At 44.8% G+C, this 15,151-nt stretch overlaps 1 protein-coding gene across 11 annotated transcripts in view; it reads left to right on the forward strand.

Moving 5' to 3' along the window:
• The window catches only part of LOC129180976 (CLIP-associating protein 1-B-like), a 28,606-nt gene extending 14,466 nt beyond the window's left edge, over positions 1 to 14,140 (forward strand). The window contains exons 19-40 of one of the 11 annotated variants that reach the window (XM_054775474.1): positions 533 to 730; positions 866 to 892; positions 1,234 to 1,329; positions 1,398 to 1,577; positions 2,125 to 2,229; positions 4,713 to 4,810; positions 4,900 to 4,923; positions 5,152 to 5,399; positions 5,481 to 5,544; positions 5,780 to 5,943; positions 6,008 to 6,230; positions 6,411 to 6,506; positions 6,717 to 6,869; positions 6,985 to 7,091; positions 9,330 to 9,477; positions 9,556 to 9,793; positions 9,871 to 9,924; positions 10,001 to 10,200; positions 10,268 to 10,396; positions 10,491 to 10,697; positions 10,775 to 10,891; positions 12,220 to 14,140. In XM_054775474.1, the coding sequence (XP_054631449.1) occupies positions 533 to 730; positions 866 to 892; positions 1,234 to 1,329; positions 1,398 to 1,577; positions 2,125 to 2,229; positions 4,713 to 4,810; positions 4,900 to 4,923; positions 5,152 to 5,399; positions 5,481 to 5,544; positions 5,780 to 5,943; positions 6,008 to 6,230; positions 6,411 to 6,506; positions 6,717 to 6,869; positions 6,985 to 7,091; positions 9,330 to 9,477; positions 9,556 to 9,793; positions 9,871 to 9,924; positions 10,001 to 10,200; positions 10,268 to 10,396; positions 10,491 to 10,697; positions 10,775 to 10,891; positions 12,220 to 12,303 (2,960 nt within the window). In that variant the 3' untranslated portion in view covers positions 12,304 to 14,140. The remainder of the gene's footprint in view (positions 1 to 532; positions 731 to 865; positions 893 to 1,233; positions 1,330 to 1,397; positions 1,578 to 2,124; positions 2,230 to 4,712; positions 4,811 to 4,899; positions 4,924 to 5,151; positions 5,400 to 5,480; positions 5,545 to 5,779; positions 5,944 to 6,007; positions 6,231 to 6,410; positions 6,507 to 6,716; positions 6,870 to 6,984; positions 7,092 to 9,329; positions 9,478 to 9,555; positions 9,794 to 9,870; positions 9,925 to 10,000; positions 10,201 to 10,267; positions 10,397 to 10,490; positions 10,698 to 10,774; positions 10,892 to 12,219) is intronic. The other 10 variants (XM_054775493.1, XM_054775484.1, XM_054775500.1 and 7 more) reach the window with 10 other exon arrangements.
• Positions 14,141 to 15,151: the final 1,011 nt, after the last annotated feature.

The following is a 15,151-nucleotide window of genomic DNA, read 5'->3' on the forward strand; positions in this document are numbered from 1 at the left end:
AGTCATGTCAGTCTAAATTTTCAGATATTATATTGGCTTTTCGGTAGCAGTACACAACCACTCACTTCTGTTCAGATGACAGCGATGGGGCGGTGACGTCATCATTTTGAGAAAGCAGGTTTGCTTGTCCAAGCGGCAACGACAAGACTGCGTTATCAGATTTTCCCACCCTGGAAGCTGTTTTCAAAAACGGTTTCAGGACACCCAAAACGCTGTTGTCGTGTGAATGAAAGGCTGAAACGATAAAATACTTTACAGCTTCTATCTGAAAACATTTCCGTGTAGACAGACTATTAGTTTGAGTGTTTCTGTACAGTTTCCAGAACAAATTTCCAGCTCCCACAACGTCCAGCTCAGCTCACAGCACACTTGAAATTGAGCACGGCGGCTCTAATCTAGTGTTAGCTGACTGGAATGAATCTCACCTGGCACCCAGTCCTGCACACTGAGAGGCGTGGCTTCAGGCAGTTTGCCGCAACAATAATATTTCCAAAATGTTAAGACTTAATGTCTCCTGTTGCCCTTCTATCAGCCAAATTGGGCCAAGCCTCAAGACCACCCGTTGGCCCCTCCTCTTCTGGCTCCCTACAACGTTCTTGCAGCGATGTGGATGTCAACGCAGCGGCCACTGCTCGCACGTGGATGCCGGCCGTGTCCTCGGCAGTACAATTATCGAATTCGTCCTTCAGTTCTGCCTCTGCTCTTCCACCTGGATCCTATGCTTCACTCGGTGAGTGGTACCACGTGCCGGCCTGGTCAGGTGACACAATGAAATTCCCACTGTTCCTCCATGTTTGAATACTCACCTTTGAAGCCCCAACCTTTAACTCCCGTTGTGTCTCTCCTGGGTGCTCTTGCCGGTCAGACCGCTTGTGGTGTGTTAAAGCAAATGGTAAGCTGTGCACGTCTGCAGGGTGATGCTTGTCCATTTGTCTCCTTCTCAGTGGTGTCAGTGGTGACCCACGCGAGGTGCACGCTACTTCCAAATGAAAATTGTATTTTGTTTTGCACAGGTCCGACTATATGTTAATATTCACCCATCCATTCTTAGACCAACATTTTTGTTATACTATGTACCTGTCTCACATGCATTGTCTAATGTTTCAAGTTCAGGGACTTGGCTAGCAACATTGTGTTGTTTTGTGTTTGAAAAAGAGTTCTATATTTGTATAGGACATTCAAGATAGTCATTTACCCAGCTCTTACTTTTCTTCTCTTATTATGGCTTTCCAGGTCGTGTCCGAACACAGAAAACGAGCACAAGGAACCGTCCAACGGTGCCTGACTGTCGGGGTCGTAGCAAAGGGAAAGTCGTCTCACAGTCTCAGCGTGAGTAAAAATTGGACAACTGCACTGATGCTATTCACAGGTTGACATTTATTTGAACTATGTTTTAGCCGGAAGCAGGTCTGGTTCCCCAGGCCGAGTGCTGAGCTCCACCTATGGAAGGATCCCCAGGGCAAGCACGGGGAGTGCTAGCAATGGCGCCAACAGCAGCCTGAACGACAGTAGGCGACCACGAGGCCACCGCAGCCAGGGCTGCAGCCGAGAGACCAGTCCCAGCAGATCAGGATCTGGTAAGGACTGCTGACCACCACGCTTAGTGTCGGTTTCCAGAGTCCAAAATCAAATCCAGCATTCCAGCATGTGACTCATAAACACATTGTTAGGGTTCGTGGGTGAGCTGGAGACTATCCCAACTGACTATACTGTAGACAAACATTCACACCTATGGACAATTTAGAGTCTCCAATTAATGTAACATGCATGTATTTGGACTATGGGAGGAAACCAAAAGAAATCCCATGCAAGCTTGGGGAGAACATGCAAACTGCACAGAAAGATTCACACCCAGATCTCCTGGCAGTTAGGCAGACGTGCTAACCACTGTACCCACCACGCTACGCTGGATTAGACTCAATGTAGTATAATTAGGTTCTTCTTGTGGGCGAGGGACATCAAATGACTTGACAACACCCCCTTTGTTACTTTCCTCTGATTAACCCCATCTTTCTTGTCTTGCATGACTAATGCTCTTCCAAAGCTGAGCATGCTAAGAGCTAAAGCTAACAGCTAAACTCTTGCCTGCGCTGCTGTCTGTCTGTCTGTATCCTGCCACTCCAGCACGAAGCCGAATCCCTCGACCCAGCATGAGCCAGGGTTGCAGCCGCGAAACCAGTCGAGAGAGCAGCTGTGACACCAGCCCTTCCAGGGGTTTCTCCCCCCTGGGTGAGTACAGCACCAGAGCCCTCACATGGTGACTGAGGCTATAACCTTTACTGAGTTCATCAGTTTCTTATCTCTTTTTTTTTTCCCCTGCACTTTCTTTTTTGTATCCCAGTTTTCCACCCTGATTCTCTGCATGCTCAGATTTTTATATCTTCTGCTAAAGTGGGTATAAAATGAAAGTACAATCATTCCGACAACACTTGGTGTTATTGTCCGATCTTCTCCAGCTACTCTCCCCCATTGCCATTTAACAAGTGCCTTGTCTTCTGATAAGTGCTCCTCAGGTGACGACAGACTGCAAGTTCACCCAGTCAGATGCACTACATCTGGTTGAAAGGGTGAAGTTGCTGTCTGTGTTAAGTCAAGTATACACTGTACAACTTCATGAATATGAGCAATTTGGGCAAAATGGGCCATTGCAGCCTGAAAACTGTGGTCTTACATCTCACAGTAAGACAGGAATGAAGATGAGTTCTAACCAGAGAAGGGCTTTGACAGATACTGTATCAAGCTGTTTCAGAAATTTAGATACATAATATCACAGTGTGTTCGCCTCTCGATGCCGTTACAGCCACCCAACCAGTCGTAAACCGATTAAATTTTTCCCCTAAAAAATAATGCAAATCTAATGAATCTGTTCCAGAAACCCAAAAATATTAACACAAAACACATTTTATAGAGAATAATGATAGTTTTACATGCAGAAAAAAGTGCAAAATATATATAATGACAGATTAAATTGATAAATGAACATTTAACATCACTTTTACCTTTATTGAAGAATTGTTGGTGAGCATGGCAATGAGTGGAGGGAGAATGGGAGGGAACGGAAGAGCCACACAAATGCTGTATCACTCTAGTCCGTTACAAACTTAACTTTAAGGAGTGGACAGTTAGAGCTGTATACTTGCTCACATGAACGTTACTGTAAACTTCAGCAGCAGGTGCAGTCACTTTCTGTGTCTTCCTTAAATCACTCCCTCTGCAAATTGTGTTAACTTGGAACCTTTACTGTACATTGCAGTTCTATTGTAACAGACGCGATCTTTGTACTTTGCTACAAGTTCTTTCTTGAATTCAGTGGTGTTTCTCACCTTCTTTATCAAAGTTCTGGAACTTCAGTGCCATATTTTGACCCCTTGGTACTCGAGTTTAAAAAAAGCACATACTGTCTGAAAGCCTCACCTAACACTAAGCAGGATGCGAGGAAGAAAGGAGACAAAATTTGAGTTGTTCATTGTTTTCTGTGTGTTCTATGAACAAATAACAACACACACACATAGATGGTAAAAAGATTGGCCAGAATCTGTCTAGAGTATCTCAACAGAGACTCAACGCGTGGATGCTTTGTTTGGGCATTCGACTGCGCGGAGTGACACTGTACGGGCTCCTACAGCCGTCTACGTGCAAAAAAATGAAAGAAACGCACAGAGGGCACACATGTGAGAGGTTCTTTGTCATGTCAAACAAACTCTACGGGAGCTTACATTTTGTTCAGGTTGCAAGACAAACTTACACACGTCATACGTCTACGTGCATCGTCCACGCGGCCACCATGTGTCTTTCATACGTTTTGCTGATGTCAGGTTTGGGCAAATTATTTTTTTTTGTACGTCGCACTTGCGGATTCCTATTTGTGTCATGTGCCACATGTGCACCCCACATACATAATTAGTGCGGCCAACACACGTTCAGATATGTCGTATGTTCTCCATGTGTGTCGAGGTCTTACTCCTTCATAGTCATCACAACTACGTTATCCACGACCGCCACAAGAAAATGCAATGATTCGGGAAACGCTAAAAATCGCCGTACGATGACGATTCATAATTATGGCAATAATTTTCATTGAAAAACCGGGTGTATGAAAACTCCTGTATTAAGAAGGTAAATTGGTTGACATCCTAAGTTGTTGCCACAATGCTAAGCTCTACTCTATTTTTGCTCACCGGCGCCACAATAGTAACATGGGGTAGACACAGCGGCGAACCCTGAACCCTGACATGGTCAGTCATGAACTATCGAGGCCACATCCTCCTGCTGAGAGCACCCTGATGTCCAGAACAGCTGGGTGGAAACACACTGATGGGGCAACAATGCAGTATTTAGGCTGGATTCACCAAGATTCAATGTTGTGTACGTTACATCACATATTCAGGAAATGAGCTACCCATTTCATGTTATGTGACGTACATGCATCTCCTCGTCAAGTTGTTCATTATTACAGAATATCATATGGTCTGCTTTTGTTTTTGGGCTGCAGGGGTTAAAAACTACCATCAATCTTGATGCTGTACGTCTCAACTTATGTTATTTATGCTAGCATCTTTGTCATGGTGTATTTTGATGATGAGTTCTTATTTTTTTTTAATGACAATAACAAAGCCGACATGTAAAGTGACACATTGAATTGATTGAACAACAAGTCCAACAAGTTGAATGCTGTGCTTGCACCTACTAACATGCCAGCTTTTTTCTGTCAGACCGGCTATCTCACCAGGCTCGGATCTCGGCCTCCGTCAATGCCATGAGGATCCTCAACACAGGCACTGAGGTGGAGGCTGCCGTTGCTGACGCACTGGTGAGAAACATTCACAATAACCTGCTATATCTTGGATTGAATAAATGCTGCATTTTAATTTCCTCCCTCATGGACTTTGTACATTGCAGCTCTTAGGAGACTTGAGGAGTAAGGTACAGAAGCTGATGTGTCTTGTGTCAGCATGAGCATGAAATTATGCCGTCTATCATATCATTATGTATCATATATCATGCATCACTGAACTTTGTCCATTGTTAGACAACCTGTGCTAATACCGTAGCTGCCAATGTGTCTCACTTTGCTGCATGTCAACACAAGAGCAGCACACCTAACCCTTCAGATGACGTCGGCACCAACCTTTGTGACTCTTCCTTCTACAGCGGCGGTCGGGACGACGGCGCTTTGAGTCGCCGGGTATGTACTCTGATGATGACGCAAACAGTGATGCCTCTAGTGCCTGCTCGGAGCGGTCGTACAGCTCTCGCAACGGCGGCCTGGCGCCACATCATGTGCGTCAGATGGAGGATATGGCTGAGGTTCTGAACCACTGCGCCAGTGCCAACTGGTCAGAAAGAAAGGAGGGCTTGCTTGGATTGCAGAACCTGTTGAAGAACCAGAGAATTCTCAGGTTGGTAACATGATCTTGATCATATCATCAAACAGATGAGAGAAAGGATACAGTCCCAACCCGTGTGTGTTTCTGCATCAGTCGTGTAGAGCTGAAGCGGCTCTGTGAGATCTTCACCAGAATGTTTGCAGACCCTCACAGCAAGGTGACAGATGTTAAGTACATGTCAACAGTGTCTATGTCAACAGTGATAACATCAACTGATAATGTTAAATTACTAATTGAAGGACAACTAACTGTGCTTTTATGTTGCATGGCTCCTCACTTGTATGGACTCTAACACACACCAGAGAGTAAGTCTTTGCTCTCCTTCACCCCTCACACAGTCACTACATCCCAGATGTGAAGCGCTGACCTTGTTGTGTAAACATGTCACTCAGGTCTTCAGCATGTTCTTGGAGACTCTAGTGGACTTCATAGTTGTGTATCGGGAAGACCTGCTCGACTGGCTGTTCGTCCTGCTCACCCAGCTGCTGAAGAAAATGGGCGCCGACCTCCTTGGCTCTGTTCAAGCCAAAGTACAGAAGGCTCTGGACGTCACACGGTTAGGATATAAACTTTGGTTTGAAATGTTGGTGAAGTGAATAAAGCGGGAATGTTGTCTCTAGAGAGTCCTTCCCGTACGAGCAGCAGTTCAACATCCTGATGCGGTTTATCGTGGATCAGACGCAAACACCCAACCTGAAGGTGAAGGTGGCTATCCTGCGCTACATTGAGGCACTGGCACGCCAGATGGACCCATCTGACTTTGTCAACACCAGCGAGACACGCCTGGCTGTCTCACGCATCATCACCTGGACCACCGAACCCAAAAGCTCTGATGTCCGGAAGGTAGGCGTGCCGATGTGCAACATTTTCAATACCATCCCTCTCTTTTTCCACATGCTTCTGTTGTCACTTCTACATTTTCCTTATTTTTTGTTTAGTTGTGTTTTTTGTCTATTACTTTTTTGTTTTCACATGTTGATGTTTTTCCCTCAATCAACATTTCTTCATTCACCAAACCCCCAGACCCTTCATAACTGGGTTGGGGAGGATTTGTCGGGCCGAGCCGGCACCGTGACCTCTCTGCCTGGAGAGGGCAACCTGGAGGAGAGGTGCAAGCAGGTAGAATCATCTGGCAATAGCACGAGGTTTACAACTGTAGCTCTGCTCCTTTTTCTTAGCAGCAGCTTTAGCTGGTTTAATTTTACTGAATGTGCTACAGGATGGTGTATTGATAGGCCACTGTGACTCACAGAGGTGTGACACAACTGCAGTGAGTCCTCTCAACATATGTGTGTGTGTTTGTGTGTGTGTGTCCGTGCTTGCCTGCAGGCGGCCCAGGTGGTGCTCATTGCTCTGTTTGAGTTGAACACACCAGAGTTCACCATGCTGCTCGGCGCTCTACCCAAAACCTTCCAAGATGGGACCACCAAGTTGTTGCACAACCACTTGAGGAGCACGAGCACCAACAGCGGCATCAGCATGGTACAGCATGCCTTTACAGTATACACACGCACACTGTCATGTCCACCAAGGTGAGAGATTTCAGCTGTCTTGAGCCAAGTGTGTTTATGGTTTGTGTGTGGGTTGTCACATGCAGGCTTCCCCCAGTAGCCCGACGGGTCGTGCAACTCCTCGCCAGCCTAGCAGCCGCAGCAGCCCACTGACATCCCCCACCACCTGCTCCCATGGGGGGCTTTCTCCCAGGTACACATAACAAAATACAGTGGAACCTGTTTATTAAATTCAATTCGACCTTTATTTATTCAGGGAAGGCCAGTTGAGAGCACACTCTCTTTTCCAATGACACCCCTGATACAAACAAATGACTGAACAATATAAAGTCAACAACCCGTTTAAGTCAACCAACTTATCAAGTCCTGGTCCGCTGTGTTCTTTTTAATTACTAAAAAGTGCTGACTTTGACAAACTCAGACATCCAACAAAGGGGAAAAAATTGATCTGTTCATGTTTATGTTTTGTAGTGTTGTTAACGTCATAATTTGCAGCAGACTTCTTAGTCATTCCTTCTCATTAAAATTTTGCACAAATGGAGGAAAACCATGTCAACAAACTCCCTTTATTACTGAAATATGGAACTGGAACTAACATTAAGATTCTTCCGGGATTGTTCAAATTATTTAATTTTGAATCCGAGTTTCGATGGTCTGTCTGCCAACCGGAAGAAATAGCCGCCGTTCTTGCCGGGCACCAGGTACTAATTACGGCCTGCTGTAGACCCAGTTCCCCGCTGCACTTCCCCGCCTCCCCTGGAGCTTCTCTGAGCGTACCCAAGTCAACAATTGCTTATGCCGACTTGAGTCAGTCAATCGGAGGGATGTGCACATGAGCAGGTTTCACTGTACATGACTCTCTAGATCTGAGTGCCTTTCACATGGATTTGGATGTGATTTTTTTTGTTTGTTTTTGTAATTCACCTCTATCACAACCTCATCTATGTACAATTAGAAATTAATGAAACAAAATAGAATAATTGTATTAATTTAAAAAATGTCTGTCAGCCCATGTGCTGTCTTCCAGGTATAGTTTTGTCTCTTTGCTGCACTCAGACACACATACAGTGGTGTGAAAAAGTGTTTGCCCCCTTTCTGATTTCTTATTTTTGTTTGCATGTTTGTCAGACCATCAAGCAAGTTTAATAATAGTCAATGACAACACAACTGAACACAAAATGCAGTTTTTAAATGAAACTTTTTATTATAAAGTGAGAAAGAAAATCCAAACCGACATGGCCCTGTGTAAAAAAAAAAAAGTGATTGCCCCTCCTATTAGAACATAATTTAACTGAGATTAAGTGTCATCTATCTATAGTTTGGAAAAGATTATAAAACCATTTCTAAAGCTTTGGACTCCAGAGAACCACAGTGAGAGCCATTATCCATAAATGGCGAAAACTGAGAACAGTGGTGAACATTTCCAGGAGCGACCGGCCAACCATGTTCATGACTTCACCATAAGAAAGACACTGGGCAAAAACGGCCTCCATGGCAGATTTCTAAGACGAAAGCCACTGCTGGACAAAAAGAACATTAAGGCTTGTCTCAATTTTGCTAGAAAACACCTACATGATCCCCAAGACCTTTGAGAAATACTCTGTGGTCTGAGGAGACAAAAGTTGAACTTTCTGGAAGGTGTGTGTCCCATTACATCTGGCTTAAAAGTAATTCTGTATTTAAAAAAAGAACATCATACCAACAGTAAAATACGGTGGTGGTAGTGTGATGGTCTGGGGCTGTTTTGCTGCTTCAGGACCTGGAAAACTTGCTGTGATAAATTGAACCATGAATTCTGCTGTCTACAAAAAAAATCCTGAAGGAGAATGTCCGGCCATCTGTTCGTGACCTCAGGCTGAAACCATCTTGGGTTCTGCAGCAGGACAATGATCCAAAACACACCAGCAAGTCCACCTCTGAATGGCTGAAGAAAAACAAAAAGAAGACTATGGAGTGGCCAAGTCAAAGTCCTGACCTAAATCCTATTGAGGTGCTGTGGTATGACCTTAAAAAGGCGGTTCATGCTCAAACTCTTCAATGTGGCTGAATTACAACACTTCTGCAAAGATGACTGAGCCAAAATTCCTCCACAGCGCTGTAAGAGACTCATTGCAAGTTATCACAAACACTTGATTGCAAATGTGGCCCAACCAGTTATTAGGTTTAGGGGGGAATCACTTTTTCACACAGGGCCATGTAGTTTGGATTTTTTTCTCTAATAAAAAGTTTCATTTTAAAACTTCATTTTTTGTTCAGTTGTGTTGTCATTGACTAATATGTAAATTTGATGATCTGAAACATTTAAGTGTGACAAAAAATAAGAAATCAGGAATCAAGGGGCAAACACTTTCTCACACCACTGTACATAGCTGTGCATTGCTCTCTGTCATTATTGAAGTGGTACTCATTCATTGAAATGTACCCACTGCAGCATGATAGAATACGACAGTGAGAACCTGAACTCTGAGCAGATCTACAGCTCCCTGCGTGGTGTCACCGAGGCCATCCAGAACTTCAGCTACCGCAGTCAAGAGGATCCGGTGGAGACATACAGGCCAGATGAAAAACGGGACACCATGGTGAGTGGAGCGAAGCTTTATGATGTTTCATGCTGATGAGATTCCAAACAATTACAATGTTTGTTTTGTTTCCCACAGTGTGGGGGCGCCGCTAACATACACTCGGACCTTAGACTTCATGGTGACATGGTGGAGGCCGGGAGAACAGCTGTGGACAACAAAACATCTTTACTGTACACACCTTCGCCACGCTTGTTTCCTGTGGCGCGTTTCAGAGACTACAACCCTTACAACTACACAGACAACATCAGCACGTTGGACAAAACCGCCCTAAGGGAGACCCTGTTTGATGACAGTGTGGAGCTGCGGCTAGATGGTACGTCACACCTGAACGTTGTTACTGGCCAAGATCTAAATAACCATGTTTCCCTTATTTCCCGTTGTGCTCTGTAGGTCACCAAAAGGAATGTGCTGAAAACAAGATCCAGGACCCCAGAAATGTCCCAGGTGACCGCATGAAGTATTTCTTGAAGAAGAACGAGGTCTTGTGCAGAATTGTGATACAACATGCCGTCTCTTGCAGGAGCAACCGAGCGGCTGCAGCTGGTCGGGGAGCTGCTGAAGGAGCTCTCCCGAGGCCCAGCAGGTGAGCATAGCACCGAGGAGCGACGTGCCACCATGCTGGAGCTGCTGAAGGTGGCCCGAGATGACAGTCTGGTGGTTTGGGACGAGCACTTCAAGACCTTGCTGCTGCTGCTCCTAGAGATGCTGGGAGACAAAGATGTAAGGAGACGCCATGTAGGAGCACGGCCACTTGAACATCAGTCAACTGTTTTCTGACTTCCCATAGTACATGATCCGGGCGCTGGCCTTGAGAGTCCTGAAGGAGATCTTGAGAAACCAGCCAGCCCGCTTCAAGAACTATGCAGAGCTCACCATAATGAAGATGCTGGAGGCTCATAAAGACTCGCACAAGGAGGTGATAAAGATGTGCCGCTGAATATTTTGAAATCATGCCATGTTTCATTTTGATTAACAGTCCCATCCTCCTCCTTTCTTGGTGGTCGGTCAAGGTGGTGCGTGCGGCAGAGGAAGCTGCATTCACACTGGCGGGCTCAATACACCCGGAGCAGTGCATCAAGGTCCTGTGTCCCATTGTGCAGACGGCTGACTACCCAATCAACTTGGCTGCCATCAAGATGCAGACAAGGGCCATGGAACGCATCATAAAGGAACCACTTCATCAGCTGCTACCTGACATCATTCCAGGACTCCTTCTGGTGAGGCCGAAATTCACAGTCAAGCTGAATATTTCAGCCACGATGCTTCAGTGAGGGAATGTGTTGTGCCACTGCAGGGCTACGACAGCACTGAGAGCAGCGTGAGGAAGGCCAGCGTCTTCTGCTTAGTGGCCGTCTACGCTGTCATCGGCGAGGAGCTGAAACCCTACCTGTCTCAGCTCACAGGCAGCAAGGTACCAGCACATCTGTGCTAGTGTGTGTTCATGTTGCATTCATTTTGACCTTTGAATATGCTTGAAGGCGTCACTGCTCTCAGGTATGCATTTTGTTGCATTTCGCTGGTTTCAGTGTCTTTGTTTAGAGCTAGGGCCGCACGGTGGCCAAGTGGTTAGCATGTTGGCCACAGGGTCAGTAGATCTGTAAGATCTGCGTTCGAATCTCTCCATTGGGCATCTGTGTGGAGTTTGCATGTTCCCTCCATGCATGTTTGGAGGGAACTCCTCCACGGAAATTAGGTACCCCGGTTTCCTCCCACATTCATGTTATGTTAATCAGTGACTCTAAATTGTCCATACGTATGAATGTGAGTGTCAATGGTTGTTTATCTATATGTGTATGTCTATATGTGCCCTGCGATTGGCGGGTGACCATTCCAGGGTGTACCCTGCCTCTCGCCTGAAGTCAGCTGGGATAGGCTCCAGCATACCCCCACGACCCTAGTGAGGATAAGTGGCATAGAAGATGCATGGATTTTTAAGGCTAAAATATGCTTTCGCATCACAGCACCAGCATAGGCGACCACGGCTGGCTCCTCCCCCTCCAAACTCCAGTGGAACTTGATACGCACCTCCAGCTGCGGCCACGCTGACCACTAAACCTGTGACTGATCAGCGTAGTACATTATTTCCTGTACGACTCGTTCAGAGGGAGGACAGCCCACCACCGCGAACAGCAGCAATAACACTCGCCTTCTCTTTTTAATTACCATGGTTGTCTATCAAGATAAATAGTCAACGAGAGTTGTGGTTGCTCACAAAGTTGACGTCACATCAGTGCTCAAGTTTGACGAAGAGCTATAAAATCAAGGGTGTCCAAAGTGCAGCCCTGGGGCCATTTACCAAATCAAAGACAAAAACAGGCAAAATAGAGCAAAAGGCATAATGTCAAAAGAAAAAGCGGAAATTATACTATCCATCCATCCATTTTCTATACCGCTTCTTCCTCACTAGGGTCGCGGGGGCATGCTGGAGCCTATCCCAGCTGACTTCGGGCGACAGGCAGGGTACACCCTGGACTGGTCGCCAGCCAATCGCAGGGCGAAATTATACTAATAACTAATAATAATAACAGAAAGCTTTGTCTTGAAATATGAGTCAACTTTTACAAAATAAAAAAAAATAAAGGACCCTTTTTTCCCCAGAGTGCTCATAAATTTTCTTTGAGGTTGTCATGTCTGTTTATCCAGGTTTAAGCTTTTGCGATAAATTTGTACTAGTTTATACTGGAATCTTACTTCCAACCCAACTGATGCGTCCTCTAACCCGCCTGTCTCCTGCTGCAGATGAAGCTGCTCAACCTGTACATCAAGAGGGCCCAGACGTCCACCAGCAATAGCAGCAGTTCTTCCGACATCTCCTCCTACTAACACTCCCGTCACTTTTCTACCAGTTACCACCTTTTGCTCATCTTGCAGTGAAAATCTTGAAAGCAAAGCACCATCCTGAGCTTCTTCCATGTGTGTAGGATGAAAGTAGATGATGGCGATGCCATGTGCCTGAACAAAGTCCTCCCTTCGCTTGCACATCATCTCTTTGGCATCAGTCAGTGTTTATGCTCACAAGCGTACAGCTTTTTCTTTATTATTATGAATAACCAACTGCTGCACTCTGCTGTAGCCTTCCCGGACCATGACAGAAAATCTTTTCAAAGCTGACAGGAGTCATTTGGCTGGCCAATGATCTGAAGCTCAACACGTTTTTTTATTGGTTCCACCTAACAGAACATCTCCATTTCTTTGTTTAAAGAAAGTGAGAATATCAATGTGAAGCATTGGAATATTTCAAAGAGGAAGCAACATTCCATTCTTGACAACACTAAACAGGAAACTTGAGTGTCTTACAGATTCTGCAGTGAGAAACTACAAATGTGACGTGTAAGACGTGTAAGAGCAAATGAGGAGACGCACCTATAAGCTTGTAGTTGGAGAATGTTACTTTTCTTGTATTTCACTATGGACGAGTGAATGAGCATCAGAAGAGTCCAGTTACTCTGGTGCGCCGCTAAGTGAAGACTACTGTCAACATTTTTTGTATTGTACGTAGCATAAAGGTCAAGGTGGAAAAGCCTCTAAAAGCTGTCAGTGTTTTGCCAGCCAGCCAATGGGAAGACGTTGTTGCAAATATGCTTGAAAATGTGTTACGTATAAGACCTAAAAAATGTGAACCATAAGACCATCACCAGCTGCAGTAGAGAAGGTAGTTCATGACAAGAATGATCTTTGCAGTGAATGTCATTGTGAGCCGTCATGACCTAGTCTGCGTCTCAAATCCCGTCAGTACACTTCAATATGTATACTGTGTACACTGCGTACTTAGTTCCTGAGGGCATGCATTTTGAATGTAGTGCTGTCCCCTCCCCAATGGTTAACTCTTGTTGATCGCAATGTTTATCCGCTTCCTCTTTTTCCCTTTTCTCCTTTTTGATGGTGAATTGCAGCCACTCCAATTAATCCCTCCCCTTTCCGCTACCTAGACGATGACTGAGGGCGGTTTGGGGGCCCATGTGGGGCGTGTTGAGCGTACTGACGGCGCACTGCATTTCGCTGAACGCACTTATGCACTCAAAATGTGTAAGCACAGAAGTGCACGAGTTGCGTCAGTGCTGCTGCTGCTGCTGCTTCCGATTGAAAGTCCTCTGAAAGGTTGCAATCGTGTTTGGCTGAACTTTAAACCACTTGTTTGGCGCTGAATTTCACGCTGAGTTTAGAAGTCATACTGAAACTATGCTATTTTCGACATTTTAGACTTAAGGTCTCACTATGTAGTGGGAAGTCATCACACAGCATCACCACATCATTTTGTACTTTTGTCAGTGTTTGAAATGTGCCTCATGCCTGCTTCAGAGCTGCACATCTTCTCATCACAAGCTTTGACAGGACAGGCAAGTGCACCTTCAATTGTCTTCCCACAACCTGGCCTGTTCAAACCCAGCAGTGGGTGGAATGTCGTCCGGTTCTAGTGACCCGGTTTCACTGTCATCCCACATCTTGAACGCGTGCCTTTAGTTGAACATTAATAATCTTTCCTACGGCCTAACTAAATCCATTTTAGAGCAAATGGGGGTGAGAATTGAAACACCCTTATGCATGCCCCCCCCCCCCCCCCCGCCGTCACGCAATACTATATTTATACTATATGTCACCAGTGATGCAGAATTTAAATAAACTATCAGACTTGTTGTGTGTTTTACTTGTATGCCTTCAAATATTGTAGAGTGCTGTATCAATAGCTACCAGCAGATGTCGCGCTGAGCTTTTTTTGCCTATAAGACATACTGCTGTACAGATAAATATTTCATAATCATTTCCGCTTAAATGAAAATGATGGGGGTTACCAAGAGGAACACATTTTTTATGTTTCCTCACCCCCTAAAATACTATGTGTGATGTTGCATATATATATCTATATATATCTATATCTATCTATATATACTGTATATATATATAGATATTACATTTGGCATTCATGATAAATGTATCCCTTATTTGAAAATAACGACCATTTTTTGTGCTCAATCGGACAGAAGTACTTAGCATTAAACGAAAGACCACTAATTCAAAGTAATTGAAACAGTAAAGCATATTGAGTGGTTAATTACCATTTTTGCAAATGTGACATGACAGGCTTAACAGCAATTTTAAGAGTGAATGCCCCGTGTGACGTATGGTTTTGTAACTTTTTATATGAATACGTTGGAAAAAATATAGTACAAGCTATTTAATTGTAATATTTTATAGCCTATTAAAGCATTTATAATGCGTTTAAAATGAAATTTAATGACAAAAAAAAACAAGCTTTGTATGTTAGCTATCTTAACTGACACTGCCAAAATCCTGGGGTCACATGACTGTCACATGACATACCCAAACTGTACTTGACTTTGGGACTGAAAGGGACTGTATTCACTCCAAGTTACCACCCATCCATCCATTTTCTATGCCTCTTACCCTCACTAGGGTCGCGGGGGTATGCTTGGAGCCCAGCTGACTTCGGGCGAGATGCGGGTACATCCTGGGCTGGTCACGAGCCAATTGCAGGGCATATACGCTATAAACAATCAGTCGTTCACACTCACATCCATACATATGGACAATTTAGAGTCTCCAGTTAACCTAACGTGCATGTTTTTGGAATGTGGGAGAAAGCCTTGAGTACAACGAGAAAACCCACACATGACTCCACATTACGTTTTTTGAAACCAAACACCGTGTCATG

Source organism: Dunckerocampus dactyliophorus, chromosome 1 (genome assembly GCF_027744805.1).
Source record: "Dunckerocampus dactyliophorus isolate RoL2022-P2 chromosome 1, RoL_Ddac_1.1, whole genome shotgun sequence".
Classification (NCBI taxonomy): Eukaryota; Metazoa; Chordata; class Actinopteri; order Syngnathiformes; family Syngnathidae; genus Dunckerocampus; species Dunckerocampus dactyliophorus.